The sequence below is a fragment of the Arctopsyche grandis genome, chromosome 1, assembly GCF_051622035.1.
Source record: "Arctopsyche grandis isolate Sample6627 chromosome 1, ASM5162203v2, whole genome shotgun sequence".
In the NCBI taxonomy this organism is placed as follows: domain Eukaryota; kingdom Metazoa; phylum Arthropoda; class Insecta; order Trichoptera; family Hydropsychidae; genus Arctopsyche; species Arctopsyche grandis.
This window is the reverse complement of record NC_135355.1, coordinates 18,279,031-18,296,975: the sequence shown is the minus strand read 5'-3', so window position 1 is coordinate 18,296,975 and position 17,945 is coordinate 18,279,031. Positions and strand designations below refer to the sequence as shown.

General features: G+C 33.3%; 4 protein-coding genes across 5 annotated transcripts in view; 2 read left to right on the top strand and 2 right to left on the bottom strand.

Moving 5' to 3' along the window:
• Positions 1 to 17,945, top strand: part of LOC143912339 (uncharacterized) — a 976,232-nt gene that overhangs the window by 706,813 nt on the left and 251,474 nt on the right. The gene's annotated exons all lie outside the window — the stretch shown is intronic.
• On the top strand, positions 1,434 to 5,350 carry LOC143922967 (uncharacterized). 2 transcript variants are annotated; one of them, XM_077446421.1, is made up of 10 exons: positions 1,434 to 1,610; positions 1,814 to 2,026; positions 2,125 to 2,305; positions 2,443 to 2,575; positions 2,652 to 2,825; positions 2,912 to 3,118; positions 4,342 to 4,512; positions 4,585 to 4,774; positions 4,863 to 5,016; positions 5,106 to 5,350. In XM_077446421.1, exons 1-10 carry the CDS (start codon positions 1,491 to 1,493, stop codon positions 5,276 to 5,278), a joined length of 1,716 nt encoding a protein of 571 aa, XP_077302547.1. In that variant the 5' UTR covers positions 1,434 to 1,490; the 3' UTR covers positions 5,279 to 5,350. The 2 variants fall into 2 exon arrangements, with proteins under 2 accessions (XP_077302547.1, XP_077302558.1); XM_077446432.1 differs by having other exon boundaries at positions 1,447 to 1,548.
• Positions 5,365 to 7,528, bottom strand: LOC143922963 (uncharacterized). Its single transcript, XM_077446410.1, has 6 exons — positions 7,281 to 7,528; positions 6,691 to 7,117; positions 6,430 to 6,615; positions 6,068 to 6,269; positions 5,831 to 6,004; positions 5,365 to 5,757 (listed from the first exon to the last, which is right to left on the bottom strand). Exons 1-6 carry the CDS (start codon positions 7,413 to 7,415, stop codon positions 5,541 to 5,543), a joined length of 1,341 nt encoding a protein of 446 aa, XP_077302536.1. The 5' UTR covers positions 7,416 to 7,528; the 3' UTR covers positions 5,365 to 5,540.
• LOC143911097 (uncharacterized) lies at positions 10,548 to 14,947 on the bottom strand. The gene is made up of 9 exons (XM_077429838.1): positions 14,652 to 14,947; positions 14,273 to 14,491; positions 14,162 to 14,198; positions 13,914 to 14,088; positions 13,671 to 13,844; positions 13,376 to 13,579; positions 13,121 to 13,291; positions 12,855 to 13,044; positions 10,548 to 12,774 (listed from the first exon to the last, which is right to left on the bottom strand). Exons 1-9 carry the CDS (start codon positions 14,808 to 14,810, stop codon positions 12,577 to 12,579), a joined length of 1,527 nt encoding a protein of 508 aa, XP_077285964.1. The 5' UTR covers positions 14,811 to 14,947; the 3' UTR covers positions 10,548 to 12,576.

Below are 17,945 nucleotides of genomic sequence, written 5' to 3'. Positions count from 1 at the left end.
CTTTGTTAAAAAGGTTCGGCAAACCTTTAACAATGCATTTACAACATGTGAACAATGGACAGCGCGCTCTGGGTCCGCTCTTTAATCATAACAGGACAAAAGTTTTCGTTATGCTTATCTATTTCCCGCCGATAAGCTTCGCTTAAATGGGTTTTTATGTTAGCCGATCCTAAAATCGTGAGATTACACACTTCCCTCGTGTTTTTTTAATTTTATCGTTTAAATGTTTTAAGTCAATAACTCCTGTTCTCGTCCAAGATGCTTCGCCTGGCGACTCGCCTCCAAACAAAAGACACGGATAACAAAATAACACGTTTTTTTCTGTACATCCCGTTAACCAATTGTATTTTTTATAAATGTCTGGATTAAATTTTCGCGAGTAACTAAAGGATCTACTAGTAGCAGGCTGTGAAGTAATTAAATTGGGCGTGAGGCAGCCTAATGCTTTTATAGCAACTTTTTCGGTAAGTTCTAGTCGCGAAAAGTGCAAATTTTGTAAATATTTTACTGAATTCTTTTTTTCTTCCATTTTTGAAAGAAAAAAAATCTTAATATATTTAAATAAAAATTACGAGAAAAAATTAAACAGATTTGAAAAAAGTTTGCTGTTATCGAAATGAAAACGACTCACCGAAGATTTGATGAGGGCTCGTACACAACCAATTAAGAATAACGAAAACGAATAAAGCTGTGATCGTGCGATTCAACTAATCAAATGTAAGATCAAGCGCGCGAAATCTTACACAAACTGACAGATGAATGTCGTTTAACAGGCGAAGGCTGCCGACTATCCAGCCCAAAACGGCAGAGTGAGTGAAAGAGAAAGAGCTATCTGCAGTTGCAAATAGCTCTTTCTCTTTCTCGTTCCGAGACTCCGGGCTGCGTGGCGTTCAGGGCGGCGCTGTAAAACTTTACAGCCAGTACAGCAACATTTTAATTCATCTGTCACCATACAAGTTAGTGGGGTCTTCGAAACGGTCAACATTACTTACAATATCACCCTTTTGGATATGGGTGATATTGTAAGTAATATTTACTCTGTCGAAGGCCCCAATAGTTCGTCCATCCAACTAATAAAAAAAATATCATTAATAAATAAAATATTAAACATATATTTTATAATTTTATAGGAGGGGCTGCAGCCCGGCAGCCCATTAGGACGAGCCGCCACTGATATAATGGTTGCAGGTGTGCGTCGTCTGGGTTTCGTTCCGCTTGTTTACGTGTGTGAGTTCTGCAAGGAATGTGGTTTGTTGTTGCGGAATATTCTCGAATGTTTCGATGACGATGACGATGACGAGATTCCTACAAAATACATAGTAATGAGTTGATTGTCCTGTATATAAAATTAAATTTACATCTCACGGTTTATAACAAAACGAATAAAATACCGTGGCGACTTCAATAAATGAGAAAAAATCATTTATGTATTCAATTTAAAGTGCTATGGCCAAAAACGCTACAAATTGAATGACAGATGACAGTTCGTGATGCCGATTTCTTTGGGGAGTTTGTGTCGCCTCTGTGCGTCTGATGACGACGTGAATGGTGATTTGTTGGGAGATAATTTACAGCCAAGAATTCTTATTCTTAAATATTTATCCATACAAGTGAATATAAATTATATTTTTAATTCATTATTAATGCAGTACGCCGTTTTAAATCAAAAAGATCATAAATAGATAAAAAATACTTAATTTATTTTTAAGATTGAGATAAGTTTGTCTTACATTGGGAAGATTTAAAGTTATTATTCCTACACTAATTGTATATGATCAATTAGAGAAATAAATCTATTGTATTATTTTTTCAGATAAAAAATGAAGATACATTTTCAACAAAAATCTGTCGTAAATGTGAAGATAAAGTTGCCGATTTTCACGAATTTGCACTACAATGTGAACGAACTCAAGCGATGTTTGAATCACATAAAAACAATATGATTTCAGATCACATTCATCTTCAATGTCTCAAGTCAAAATTCAATATTGGATTTCAAATTAAAGAAGAGTTGAAATATGATGAAGTTAATACAATTTTATCTCTTATGTTATAATAAAAATATCTTATCTCCACTTTGATTTCAATAGATATGTTTCAATACAATTTTATTTGTAATTTCAGAATGAGAATGACAATTTTACAGATTACTCATTCGTAGACGAATTTTTACCACATCCAGAAAAATGTGAAAAAACACGTGTGTCTTCAGACGAAATAACAGTAAAAAGAAAAAGAGGACGACCCAAAAGAAGCTGTGCTCTAAAACCAGAATATTCATTAAATGAAAATAAATCAGACGATGGTAATAACAATCAATGTGATTCGATTTATTGTATTTCTTATTAAATATTAGAATACTCAAATTGATAAAAATGAAATAGTAATTACGAATTTTAGTCATATTTTTAGCCACATATTTACTGTTCAATTCTTAACCAGATACTTTTGATCAACCACTGGCAATAAGCATAGCAAACATGGAAAGACTGAAAAATTCAATAAAAATTGATAATAATTCTAATACAAAATCGGAACATAGAATAGAAAACATAAACAATTGTAATATGTTCAGGTTATTTAAAAACAAACTTTTAAATATATTGTCAAACTTTCATATTTCTAGATTTTAAATATTTTTACGTTTTTAGCTTTAACTGTCATTTATGTGAGCTGGAATGCCGTAGTTGGAATTCTCTGAAATTGCATGTTAAAAGAGTACATGGAGCAAATGCACGAGTAATATGTATTTGTTTTAAAGCATTGTCAAGTAGAAGATCCCTTTGGAGACATTGGTTGAAACACAATCCTGAAAAATGTATCAAGTTAGTTTTAACATTGAAACTCACAAATTTACCATAATTTAATCAATAACAACTACTCACTGCTTGTTTTAAATTTCCCAACCAAGCCGATGCAAATCTTGCCACAAGACGTTCGTGTCGGAAAAAGAGCTCGACGCGCACATGCAAATGCATTTACCTAAAGATCAATTGCCGTATGTGTGCTGCAAATGCGCCAAACGATTCTCCAACCCCAGAATACTTAAAGAACATGAAAAAATACACATACCTCGCGAACAACGATTCGTATGGACATGCGAAATGTGCGAAACAAAGTAAGTCTTACACAGAGTTAACTGTTGTAAATTGCGAAAATTTTACTAATGGTTTGTATTTTAAATTAAATTTTATGCATTCTTGATGTATGATAACTGTTAAATTTTCCAAAATTAATAAATACTTTTTAACGTTAGATAAAACTTTCCCAAGATAGCTTTTCTTCTATTATACCTAACATTCAAATAAGAGATATGTACATTATAAATACTAACAAGAAAAAAATATGTAAAATTTATAATGACTTTCTGAGTCTGAGAGTCGTGATTTCATATCTTTTAACTTCCATAATGCGACCTGTCATGGTTCTCCAGTCCTCTTGACATCCCGCGGCTCGCGGTGAGTCAACTACAGTTTTCCTAGTGGCAGCCCTAACCTGGTCACTCCATCTCGTTGGCGATTTTCCTCTTCCTTTGCTTCCCTCAACGCTTTCCAGAACGACCAAATTTTTCCAGGCTGTCCTAGCTCGCTTCGCGATGTGCCCAAAGAACTGGAGGATACGCCTGATACAGATGGATGATAGCCTATCGCCAACTCGCAGCCCTTGCAGGTTGGAGACATTGGTTTATCTTGCTGTCCAAGAATTCTAAGCATGCGTCTCCAGCACCACATCTCAAAAACGTCTATTCTTAGCCTTCCTCAAGCTTGCACCGTCCATTTCTTCACTGGGTATAAAAGTACGGGGAAGACCAAAGCTCGACCCTGACGCATTTTCGTAGATACAGTGATACCCCGGTGTTTCCACATTTTTCTCAATTTCGCCATGCCATACGGTATTTTTTATTTCATACTCACACTCTCCTTCGTCCGATAACGTTGATCCGAGATAAATGAATTTGGGTACAACTTCAAGATCAGATAGAGCATCGTCCTTAGGAGTTGACAATGTCGATCAACCATCAAAATCTTAGTTTTCGGTTTGTTTATCTCGAGTCCTAATAGTCTGCTTTCACGTTGCAAACGACAGAGTAGATCTGCCATTTCCTCTTCGGAGTTGGCTATGATAGTGTTATAATTGGCGTATCTAGATTGGATATTCTCTTACCCCCCATTTGTAATCATTACTGGACTTATGTATCTTATGAACAATGAAAGTCAAAAATACGTACAATTTTCAAGTTTTTTATCATTCCTGACAAAACGTATAAGTCAAAAGCTTAATAGAATTTTTGGTTTATTATTTCTTCCAAATATACTTTACTTTTAACTGTTTTTATTTTAGATTCGCAACAAAGGGTGCTTTGGGAACGCATATAAAAGTTATACATGAAAAAATTCGACCATATATGTGTGATCTATGCGGACACTCGTTTAGTACAAAAGCAAATCTCAAAGAACATAGTATGCGCCACAGTTCCGAAAGAAAATTCATATGTGATAAATGCCAAAAAAGGTAATTACTAATTTTCACAAGTTTTACAAATATTTTTATCCAATGATATCACTGATTATATTTTTGGGGCAGTTTTAAAACAAAGGGTGCACTCGTTCGACATATAGACACTCATAGAGATACTGCATATCAATGTCCACATTGTCCCATGTTACTCAACTCTCGCAGGACGCTACGAAACCACTTATTTGTACATGATGAATGCGGAATTCATAATTGTTCGTTGTGTGGAAAGATGTTCAAAAGAAGAAAAGATTTGAAGGTTACACATGAACCACTTATTCATAAAGTAATTAGAGTGTATGTATGCATGTGTAATTGTGATTTTATGCTTCATGGACTCGTTTCAGAATCATTCAAAATTGCACACAGGCGAACGTCCATATATATGTCCATGGTGTCCTCGTACATTTTCAAACGGTTCAAACTGTAGAATTCATAAACGTCGAATGCATCCATATGAATTTCAATTAGCAGAAGATAACAACCCATATGCACCGACAGGTTTAAAAATATGAAATTTTTCTAATATAAAATATAGACAATGAAATTTTTGTACATTTCAAATCAACTCATGCAACATTCTTACACAGGAGATAAAAAAGAAATACCAAAGCAAGTTATACACACAACTATCAAAGGACATAGCACCCCTTTGAAAGCATATTTTACAGAAGGATTTGTAAACAATTCTGAAATTACAGCTGAAGATATAAAAAAAGACTTGACAAATATGACAGTTATTAAAAATATTCCAACAGTGTGAATGACATTTATAGGCTATTTAAATTTTTTCTCAATTGCCTGTTTTAATTAAATTGTACCAATTAAAAGTCATAAAGAAAAACAAGATAGCATTTTAATTAAATTTATTCAAAAATAATTTTATAATCATTGCTTACATATGTACATACATTAAAAGCATGAAAATATAAAAAATAAAATATTATATGATATTAATTTGGTCATCGTTGATTAAGAATTACATTACATTTTAATTTCTTAAAACATCACCGAAAAATTTGAAATCATTTTATATCTATTTCTTTGGATGAATTTTCAGAAAGATGATGCATAGCTATTTCATGTCGTTTTCTGTTGTCGAAACGGGCAAATTTTTTCCCACAAATTCTACACATTTCAGATAGCTCTTTAGTGTGACACAAAATATGCCTCTTCAATCCAGATGACGTAACAAATGCTTTTTCACAGTGCTGACAGACATAATTTTTAGTTTTCAAATGCCTGCATAAATATATACATGAATTTGAATTTTAGCTATAAATTATTTTACCAAAACAAATCATACAATATTTACCATCGTTCGTGAGAATTTTTCGCAGACTTTGTAATGAACTTTTTATCACAATAGGTACAAGTATGTCTCCTATCATTAGTATGCGTTCGTATGTGGAGTTCTAACTGATACTTGTCAATGAAACTCTTACTACACATTTGACATATAAAATTTTTTGAACCCGAGTGTGACAACCTAAACAATAAATAATTGTAAACATAATTCAACTGAAATACTATCATATGTAAATAATCTTACCTATGGCGCTCTAATCCATTTAGGCTTAAAAAGCATTTCCCGCATCCTTCAATATCACACGGAAAGCGAGCTCTCTCTTCGGAATGGATTTCTTTATGAATTCCTAATTTCGCTTTGGTATTAAAACATTTTCCACATAAGTCGCATTCAAATTTGAAACCTCTACGATGCATATTCTTATGATCTTTTTCACTTCTGTACGCTGAAAACAAAAAATGATATAAATTACAAAATACAATATACAAAAACCTATACACAATTTTTTTTATAATATGTAATTCATTTTAGGCAACGTTCATTAGTTAAACTAAAACTTTGGCTCATTTAGCGAATATTATAATAATCAAATAATATATAATTACATTTTTTACATATTTCACAAAAGTATCGTTTAATTCCGAGATGTGAGTCCTGATGAGCTACCAAAGAACTCTTGAACTTGAATGTCTTTGGACACAAAGTACAAGTTAGAGAATCAGCATACTCTTTACCTAAGTTTCTTCTCAGATGCTTTTTCTTGATTTTAGAAAGACTTTTATGACTAGATTCTAGAACAAAGCAATCGCGTACACAATAAATAATATATATTAACACTGAAAGAATATGCAAAACATTCGAATTACTTTTCTTTTCTCCTCTCTTTTTATTGAAATTTTCAATATCATCACCCGAACAAGATTTTTCAAAACTATTAGTCGAAACTCTATCTTCATCATCGTCACTCACATAATTTTCAGATTTAAAATTTTCTATAACAGTATTTGCAATAGCTATGTGTGTATCAATTAAAGTTGCGTTTTCTTCACGGGACTTATTACTCTCACTATCTAAATTATTACTCTCAACAGCTAAATTAGTCAAATTTGTCTGACTAAGTTCTTCATCTTGTTTTTCTATTTTGATATCTTCAACTTTCACATTCTTCACTGGATAATTTGTGAAATAGCTATACGACGACTCACACTGAAGACGGAATCTATACGCTGAACACAATTTTCGATAACATAGTAAGCATATGTGGGCGGGAAAGCCATCATGGTTTTCATTTATCTGCAATGTGAACACACCGGTTAAAATTGTGAACTACATTTTACTAGTGAGAACTCATATATGTTATACAAAACTAGAATATGTGCGCACTGGCATTGTGCAATAGGAATATGAATAGAGACTAGAGTAGAGTGTAGTAAGTAAAGTAAAGTAAAGTAGTGACCGTGTTGGGAGCGCAAGCAGCGAGCATATCCGCACAGAGAATGAGACGACCTCTCACTCTCTTGCGACATTCCCAAATCGAACGAAGTGGATGACGAGAACTACGGCATGTACGACACACCATATCCCTCTGCATTCTCAGATTCTTACTCGTATTTACAAATGACACTTGGCATCAGTGTTGCCACAGTGTCTGTCACTTGTCACATATACACTGTGCTGCCATTGCCAGAACTAAACTATGAGTGCAAATTATCTGTAAAGGCAACAAATTAAATGGCCAGTATTTTAATCAATTTCGGTAAGTATAAAAATCAGTTTTCAGCCTTTATTTTACTGACAAATTGAGTTCAACTGAGAAAAACAAAACGAGTCTAGGAGCCGCCTGTATACAAACTTAAATCAGCCGCTCTTTAATTTTATCAGTATTTGTATAAACCAAATTAATAAAAATAAATAAAGTGTCACCGGTTATAAAAAACATTCTGGCAATAATATTTTCCCAGTTTTCTATACACTGAATTTTCTTGCGCCGGGAATTCCGCGCATGCGATTTTCGTTCATTTATTTCATTTTGCTCATTTAGCGGTGATATCCTGGTAGCAATTTACTTTTGCGATGTAATCACCGAATCCTCACGCACGTCACTAAAATCTTGATCGCGGAACATCTGGCACCCAAAACCTGTACTAACGAGAACTCATTGTATTCATTGTACTAACGAGAACTCGAGCGCCAGATATTCCGTATTTGCGATTTTTGTGGCAACGATTGTCGTGCTCCCGATCACAATTTGCTCAATAATCCATTTACCGTGTCGGTGAGTAGTTGTACAACATGCTGTCACACTGCATTCAATAATAAAAAGACACTCTGTCCCTTTCGCGTGCTTTTGTGTAAGTATAGTTTTACCTATATGTAATACAGTTTCACCTGTATATGACCGGTCTCCGTGACGGGCCGGAATGTGAAATGCCGGAAAATGCAAATATCGGAAGGCAAAGATCGAAAATTGAAAGATCAAAAAAAAAAAGGGTGCATGGTAAACGGAACATACTCACGCACATACTCACTTAATTTGCGCGAGCAGGATACAACAGGAACAAGAGGAACAGGCTTTTCCTCCCGTATTCTGCGCGCGCACATTAATACGGGAGGAAAAGCCTGTTCCTCTTGTTCCTGTTGTATCCTGCTCACGCAAATTAAGTGAGTATGTACCATTTACCATGCACCCTTTTTCTTTTATCTTTCGACTTAAGATCTTTCAATTTTCGATCTTTGCCTTCCGATATTTGCGTTTTCCGGCATTTCACATTCCAGCCCGTGAGGTAGACCCGTATATGACAAGTCATCGGTTCGGTGATTACTGGTCACAAAATCACTAAAATCTCTATAACGGAACATCTGACAGCTGAAAAGTTCATCATACTAATGAGAACTTGAGTGCCAAATATTGCGTATTCGTGATTTTAATGACAAAAATTGTCTTTGTGACCACCGCAATGAGACTAATAATCCAATAACCATGTCATCACGTCGATTTGACAGCGAGCCCTCGTATGTTGATTAAGTCTGGAAGAGGTTTAAAAAATATGACACAAATTTAAATCCGAGAACTGACACCTAGTAAAAACTAATAAAAATCTTGTAAAAAATACGTGAACAGCTTTAATGTGGGCAATTTTCGGTTGATGAAATTTCCCGGTGACAGGTGCTCCTTGCGTGCAATTTTCGTGTAAACGATTGCCATATGAGATATGATAACCGAGCCATTGGTACAGTATGGGTAAAAGCCGAGATTAGAGACCGATTGGACCGCTCGCTGCTATCAGTGGCTGTTGGATGCGAGTGTAAATAAAAAGATGGGCAATTCAAAAAAGTGATTGGTAAACGTAATAATTCTATCGATAAATGTCTTTTAAATTTTAATAATGTGTACTGAATATGATTTGTTAAAATTATAAATATTGCATAGGTACATACGTGTAATAATTGCGCACTGTCGACCAAGCCGTTTTCTTCTGCACTGGCAATACTTTTTATCACACACAACAACCACTGGATACGTCCACATTACCGATATTCTCGAATTTTCCATATCCAGCTCCCATATTGCAACTTGTGGTTGCTATTTAGGAACTGGTTATGGAAAAATTCGCAAATATCGGGTGTAGATATCGGTAGTGTGACGTAGCCACTGACAGCAGCGGGTGGCCCGAGCAGTCTGACCGGTCCCTTATCTCGGCTTTTACCATAGTTCTAGTCGTGATCTTTTTCTGGTTGACGAGTTTTGCGATACTTATAGAATGGTGTTTGACTTGCGTCAAGTACTTAGTCACATTTATATCAAGTGTTGTGGTTCTATTTGTTTTGTAACTATTGAAATTGATTAGGGGAAAACTTCTGTAACTTGGTGATTTTGTGTAATAAGTAATATTGTGGTCGTGAATATAAAAAAAATAAAGTAAAAACTATGTCTCGCGCCTGCTTAAACTGTACAAATTGCTTTTGTTATATTTGTGGGAGAGTAACTTTTAAGTCGCAGAGGCGTAATATTTCAGCAATGACTTCGAAAGCCTACAATCTTTATTTTGGTTGTTCTATTGGAGATCAGGACAAAAGTTGGGCTCCACACGTATGCTGCCATTCTTGTTCGTCGCGTCTATCCCAATGGTTCAACTGCAAGATAGCATCAATGCCGTTTGCCGTACCCATGGTGTGGAGAGAACCAACAAATCATACAACTGATTGCTATTTTTGCATGGTGTCTCCAAAAGTAAAAGGTGCTTCTCGAAGGACAAAAAGTCATTTTACTTATCCGGACATACCATCTGCTACTCGTCCAGTACCTCACAGCGAAGGACTTCCGATTCCAAAACCACCGACTACGTCATCGCCTCTGGAATTTGAAAATCAACGATCGGTAGAACCTTCAACGTCTGATGATTTCAGAGCAAACAAAACAAGAAGTAAAATTAACCAAAACCAACTAAACAATATAATAGGGGAATTACGTCTGTCGAAACTTAAGGCTAAGCTGTTGGCATCGAGATTGAAAGAGTTCAACGTGCTGCGTGATAATGTTTAAAGTGACAGTAACAATGTTCAGAACTTAATAAATGTAAAATTGCTATGAAGAGTGCATATATGTATGTACATATACTCCATTAAAAAAATCTTATAATAAACAGTTTTTATATTGACGTAAAAATAAAAAAATATTATTAAAGCAGCGAAAATCTTAAGAATGGATAATTCCAACAAGATTAATGTTAAAAATTTTATTTTCTTTCCGCAATAAAATAATGGACAATAAAATTAGTTGGAGCAATTTTTATAATTAATAACAAATTGTAGTATCCTTTACATAAGCCCTGTTGATTTCTAATCAATGTTTATTACAATATGCCACATTATTTTTAATGGGTTTCTCTTTCGATTCATTAAAACTTCTCAGCAACTTGAACATAGATCAATTTGTATATTTACAAATGTATACATACATTACACAAACACTTCATATACATAATTTGTACATACATTGTAAATATTATTAATGATTTTTTGAGAAGTAGGACGGAATATATCTGATCTTCGTTGGCGCAAAAGATCAAAATACAAAAATATGAAATCAATATATCAAATAGGTTTTAAAATTAATTCTTAGTAATAGAAGCTGAACAAAAAAGGTTTTTTAAACAAACTTCTAAATATAACAATTGCTGTGTTCTATACTAGTCACAATATTTCTGAGATACAGTTTTTCCATGAAATATCAAAAATTTTTAGACAACAAAAGTTTGCGATTGTGTGGCATAGATTTATGTAAATAAACGTTTATAATAACAAATCAACTTCAAATGTATTTAACCCCTTAATCGCCACGCGTTTGTAGATAGCGCGCCACCTACATATTTTCAATTTAGAAAAAAACGTACTTTTACTAATAATTAAATTATTTTAATATTTTTAACTTACATAATTGGTGAGCCGTAATCGATTCAACAAAAAATTTCATAGAAAAAAAGACACTTTTTTTCACTAGGGCTGTCACACAATAGATCAATAAATAATTTTATTTTAGTACGGCCATCTATGTTTAAAACTAAAAACTGGATAAACGCCAGTCACTTTTCAGATATTAAAATTTCAAAAGCGTCTTACACCATATTTTTGAACCATCGTAATGGCGGAGGATCCATTTACTTATATTGATGACCAAAATGAGCAATATGGAAAAGTATGAAAACGATCGGATAAGAGGCAAACTTTTTCCTGAATTGTAATCGTAAGTGAAACGTTATGTAAAAATGTATACAAGTCATGAAGAAAGCTCGAGGCAAACTAGTTATAATCACAACAAATCGACAGATTATCGTTAACACGTGTTAGCAATAAACGAAACACGTGTGTTTCGTACGCAATGACATATCTCGTAAAGAATCTGCGTCACATGAAATTACATTATTCTATTCGAAAAACAAATCATAATTTTTCACATTTTAAAATAATTAGTAACATAAATGAATAATTAATCATTTTTTTCGAAGAAAATCGATTACTTTATTTTCGTGTTTAGTGCCACCTCTAGAATATCTCACAAACTAACGAAAAATATTAGCTTTATTCAATTTCATTAGTATCACAGGATATTTTTTATGTCATTGTGAAGAAACCAAAATTAATCACGAGCCACGGCATTAAATACGAAGGCGAAGGAGCGCGCACCCGTGCACTCATGGCGATTAAGTGGCTAAAATTCAAAACGTACTCATATTGAATATAATAATGTATCACAGACCATTAACATATGTATTTGTATAATAACAACATATAAGAGTGATATAAACAAACTTATATTGTATACATATATGACATTTTGATATTATATAATAGATATTTTTATTTATATACATGGTTTTATTTTTGTAATTAATGAATTTGACAAAAATGTCGATTGCTATTCATTTTTTATATTGCTTTATGGAGTTTTGTTACATTATTTTTAAATACGTACATAGTTAATGTAAAATAAATAAATACAGACATACATATTCAATATGTATGTCTGTGTAAATCTAAAGTGAACTTCAACCAAATTTTTTTTTAAACTGTTGAAGTTGAAAAGATTTATGAAATTATGCCATATAAATGGCAAAAGCTGCCTAACCATATTTAAAAATATTAATAACAAAACCAAAGACAAGAGTCATAACAAATCAGTACATTTTAAAGAAATTCAATTTATTTACATATACCACAACATTTAAACAATATATTCTTTTAAATTAATGACGTCAGTTGCCCTCGATTATATTTTCAATTTTGCTACAATTTTCAGTTACCGCTACATTATTGTCTAGATTTTCATTAGGGATTATTTTATCAAAATGTACTTTGTGTTTGTGAGAACGATACACAGAACTGTACGCGAATTTTTGAGAACACCATCGACATTGTATAGGTTTGTCTCCAGTATGTATAGTAAGGTGAACCTAGAAATTATATCATGATTTTACTATTTATTATACAACAATAAATTCATAAAAAAAAACACATATAAAGAAATTTTTACCTTAAGAGTTTGTCTTCGTTTAAATGCTTTATTACAATATGTGCAGACATGTTTACATAAATCTTCATGGACCAAGAAATGTTTTCGTAGTGTACGACGACTATTCAAAACTTTCCCACAAACTCCACAAGGATAAGAAGTCGTAGCGTGAGTATCACTATGGGCTTTCAAATTGGAACTAGTTTTAAATCTGAAATTAATGATTTCTTATGTAAGTTTTAGTAAGTTAGTGTAAGTCAGGTTAATTTGACTTCATTTGAAAACACCTTTTCGAACAAATGCTGCATTGAAATAGTTTCTCATCACTGTGAATTGCTCGATGCTGTACCAATTCACCACCAGTGCTGCAGGTAAACCCACATATATCGCAAACAAATCTTTTCAATTTCTCGTGAACAGCTCTGATATGTCCCAATACAGCTGACTTGGTAGTAAACCTAAATTTACATAAATTAATCGAATCAGTTCAATCGCTATCTAGGTAAAAAAATGTAATATGTAAAAATATAATATTTACTCACTTATTTCCACAAATGCCACATGGATATTTATATCTTTCGGGTAAAGGGAAATGTACTCTTTCGTGAGATTTTAAATTTTCTTTAGAACTACATATCTTTGGACAGTTTAAACATGCATATATCTGATTTTCTTTAGGTAAATGTCTCATCATGTGTTTTTCTAAGGCAGTTTTAGTTTTTGTGATGCGAGAACATTGATCACATCTGCAATTTAAGAAACAGAAAAATAGTCAAATTTTAATTTACCAAAAAACGTGCAAATATAATACATATACATACATATATTAAAACTTACGAAAATGATGCTGGGTCGTTATGATTTGCAACATGACGATAAATTGCAGTTTTTGACTTTAAAATATAGCCACATTCGCATCTTACTTTAGGAGGTTCATTGTGAATTTGCAGGATATGTGCTTTTAATCTGAACCAATTAGCACATTTTTCTTGGCACACATAACAGTGAAATCTATTAAAATTTAAATATGATGTTAAAAAATGATATGTATTAAAATATTACATATGATAAGTAACTAACTTAATGTATTTTTTAAGATTGGGTTCACATTTGCTCTCCTTGAACGTTTCTCTTTCTCTCAAAACCGATTTCTTCAATCGTTTGATTTTCAGCTTTTTTCTCGTTTTTATTTTAGTCAATGGTGTGTCAGAATTACTGTCATAAAAACTATCTCTATCAATTAAATAATTATCAGCTGTAAAGATAATGGTCGAATAGATGAATTGTTTACTTGAAAGACTACTTAAAGAATAATATTAATTATAAACCTGAGAGCTCCTCGTCAGCTACATATTCTTCTTTAACCTAATGAAATAAATACGAAAATTTTAAACAGAATATAAATTAAATTAATATTAATAATTAAAAACGACACATACTATGAAATTATCATCCAATGTTTCCTTTTTGAAATTTTCCAAATCTGGCAATTCAAACTCAATCTTGACCCCACCATCATGATCAATGAGATTCAGATTTGAATTTTCGTGTAATAAAGCTTGAGTTTTTATGCATTCCTGTACATATTCATGGAATAACTCCAATTTATTTACACAATCGTCACATATTAACGTTGGAAGTTTATCGTTGGTCGTTATCTACAATAATTGATTCATCCTGTTATAATATTTGGAGGTAATCGTAAATATGATATCGATGTCCTAAATACGCACAATGTAAATTGTACAAGTGGTTGGAAAATGAACTACAACTTTTGTACGGGAAATGAAAAGTGATCGAATACAGTATGATACAGACCGGAATCCCAATGTACTTGAGTACAAGATGAAGGAGATGCCCATGCTGTTCGGAGAGTAAACTGCGTGACAGTCGACCAGCTGAACTACCGCAAAGCCGACATAAACCACTTCCGCTTCCTTCTGCATCAGCTCCACCCTCCCCACCCATTGCTCTCATGCAGCCCTACGACTTATATAGCAACCCTATAGCCATACAGCCATACAGCTCTACAGCCCCACAGTCCCACAGTCCCACACTTCCACATCAACACCCCTGCTCACGCCGCGCGATCTTGATTCGCCACACTAATACTGACAGAAGTCATAACAAGCGGCCATATACCAGAAAACATCTTGATTTTTTTTTTAATTAATCGTGTACGCTCGTCTTACAGATTACTCCAATTCAGCCAGTGTACTATACAGATCAAGAAACACACTAAATTATTTATAAATACATAATTATTCTATATTTTTACATTATACACAACATATATAGTTAAACATTGCAAGCATTTTATTATACATACAATACAATCATCATCTACAGAGACATCTATGGAGAAAATTTTTGTAGCACTTTTATACAAACCGGCAAACCTCGAGACGCTGAATAACTCAAAATTGGCGAGAGAGATAGAGGAGGGAATGCCAATTTTTGCAGGAACCGTTTCATTAAAAATCAAAAATATTGGCAAACTCTGATAGGAAACGATCGACCTGTCACATCGTCACAAACCTGGCCAGCAGCAACAACTGAGACTCGAACCCGTGACCACTCTGTACGATAGCATTGTATACTAACCATTAGTCCGCACTGCTGATTGCAGTCACGGGTCACAAAAATAGCAGACGAAGTGGTAAAAACGCGTTTTTTCCTGTTTTTATCGCAGTCTTACTTGTGCACTAGCGGGATACTACATGTGCGATAAAAACAGAGAAATTTCCACGCCACTTGTACAGTGATACTAATTTTTTATGTTTACATATATACAGTGGCGGACTGGGACTGAAATCAGTGCATGCCAGGAGTCAAAGGGGGCCCCCCACCCAGGGTTAAAAAAATTTGTCCCCCCCCCCCCCATATAACAAAATTTTCTTCTTTCCATCACGCTAAAAATCAAGGGCAAAAAAAAAAAAAAATTTAAAAAAATGGGAATAAACAAATTTAGGTACAAGAAAAATGGCAAAAGCAAAATAGATCCATAAATTACATTGTATATTTCGTTTTAATCCTTGTCATATAATGCATCATAAAATAATGCGGCTTTCACTTTCGGTAGAAAACAATCAGGGACGTCATTTCAGCTTTTTCTTGGGGGGGCAGGCAAAGATTGGTCAAATTGAATTTTTTTTCAAAAAATCTTTTTTATATCGGAATAAAAATGGAAAATATAAAATATGAAAAAATTAAGCTTATTTTTGAAAAAATATTATGTAAAAAGCTAAAAAAGCGCCGCAGGCGAAAATTTTTTTCCAAAAATCTTCACATGGCTAACAAAAATCGACCATCAAAATGTATCACTATATCAAAAAATATACGAACATTCGGAAAAATAAACGATACACATCTGTTTTTGAGACAAAATAAAGTAAAGGGGACCTTTCTAACGATTCGCTCCATGGGATGAACAATTTCTAAGAATGTTACTAATGGCATACCACTTAAAAACCAAAATATACTTGCTTCAAAATAATAAAATCTTTTTTTTTCAAAGCACATAGGAGCGATTATTTTATTAGTTACCCAAAAGTAACATATGTACATAAGAAATAAACGCAGCATTCATAGATCCATAGTATCTCATTAATCATTAAATCCATAATATTTTCTAAATTCACAATATTCCTTAATTTAGGGGGGCGAGTGCCCCCCCAAATTACGTCCCTGAAAAAAAAATGCATAATATTTTCAATTAATGTTAATCGAAAATCAGGATTTTGGGGAGGGGGCCCCTATCCTATGTTTCTATATACATGGATTTGTCTAGATTAGGAATAGATTTAATATTCGGAAACTGTTTAAAATTGTGTATTTAAATCTTACTATATCGTCGAAGTATAATCAAATGTTATTTTGAAAGTATGTATGAAGTAAATTTAAATCGCTGGTTGATGATGAATCGTCCTATCAAAATTGTTTTAAGCAATTCAGTTTATATTATTCAGGGAAATTTGTTTATTCCCATTTTTATTTCAGTAGGTAGTTGTTACATAGGTATTGGTATATGCATAATATTGAGGTTGGAAATGGGCCCGGTAAAAGGGCCCACGCAAATGTTGAAACTTACATTTCGAGCCTAATAAAAAAAGTTAACCGATCCTTGGGCTGTTAAAGCAGGCATTAGTTGTTTGTGTATATCGTAAGAAATTTGTTTTGTTGAAATACCCAAACTCTAGGTCCCAAAGTGCAATATCCTATACATTTTTACACACGTGAAATAGTTAAATTAAAAAGTTATTTAATTTTACTGAGGGCCCATATTTTCTAACGGATAGTGGGGCCCACATGCCATCGGGCATGTACGCTTGTATGGCCAGTCCGCCACTGCATATATACCAGGAAGGCCTTACAGGTAAACCCCAATGCGCCTTCCTGGCCAATTACAAATTTACAAATTACAATTCAGCATATTTTTATAAAAATCACTGAATTACGAGACACTGTAAAACTCATAAATAAATGAGACATCTATTAATTAGTACACAAACTTATTTATTGTACATTAATTAATAACAAATAATAGGTGTCATATCGTATAGGAGGAATTTTTAGTCAATTTATTTTCAGGGAACCGTTTCAACAATGAAATCAGAGAAAATTGGCAAACCCTGATAGGAAACGATCAACCTGAAGTTACAAATCCAGGTCTAACCAACAGGATACTCTGAAAAATTCATTTTCATTCAAGGCTCGGACCCAGGGATCGAACCCGCCGCCTTTCAACGCTAAGCAGAAGCTTAAGGGGGTATTCTAGTCTAGAAATTTGAAAAAATCGATTTTTTTTTTGTTTCATATTTTCAAAGTTTAAACCTTTAAGAATATGTCCTTAAGAGAATTTTTCAAAATTCAAATTATTTTCGGAGATATAGCTGTTTTAGTGACGTGGCATCCAACCGGCGCGTAACGTTACCCGAAACTTTAAACGCGTTTTTCTCGAAACTACTTTTTCCAACGAGTTTGACATGATATCTCAAGTTCTAATGTACCAATTAACTTAAAATTTGGTGTGGTTCTTTTTTATATATCCCTCTATGGTCCGTACCAAAATTATGTAAAAATTTTGTTGTTTATTATTTAAAAAAAATTCAA

Coding starts and splice junctions, on each gene's coding strand:
- LOC143922963 (XM_077446410.1), bottom strand. CDS start 7,415: ATGCAGAGGGATATGGTGTGTCGTACATGCCGTAGTTCTCGTCATCCA. Junction 6,616..6,690: donor AAAGAGAGGAGAAAAGAAAA/GTAATTCGAATG, acceptor GCTTTGTTCTAG/AATCTAGTCATAAAAGTCTT. Junction 6,005..6,067: donor AATGGATTAGAGCGCCATAG/GTAAGATTATTT, acceptor TTTATTGTTTAG/GTTGTCACACTCGGGTTCAA.
- LOC143911097 (XM_077429838.1), bottom strand. CDS start 14,810: ATGAGAGCAATGGGTGGGGAGGGTGGAGCTGATGCAGAAGGAAGCGGA. Junction 14,492..14,651: donor TCAAGTACATTGGGATTCCG/GTCTGTATCATA, acceptor CAATTATTGTAG/ATAACGACCAACGATAAACT. Junction 14,199..14,272: donor CATTGGATGATAATTTCATA/GTATGTGTCGTT, acceptor TTATTTCATTAG/GTTAAAGAAGAATATGTAGC.
- LOC143922967 (XM_077446421.1), top strand. CDS start 1,491: ATGCCGATTTCTTTGGGGAGTTTGTGTCGCCTCTGTGCGTCTGATGAC. Junction 1,611..1,813: donor TTAAATATTTATCCATACAA/GTGAATATAAAT, acceptor TTATTTTTTCAG/ATAAAAAATGAAGATACATT. Junction 2,826..2,911: donor AATCCTGAAAAATGTATCAA/GTTAGTTTTAAC, acceptor TTCCCAACCAAG/CCGATGCAAATCTTGCCACA.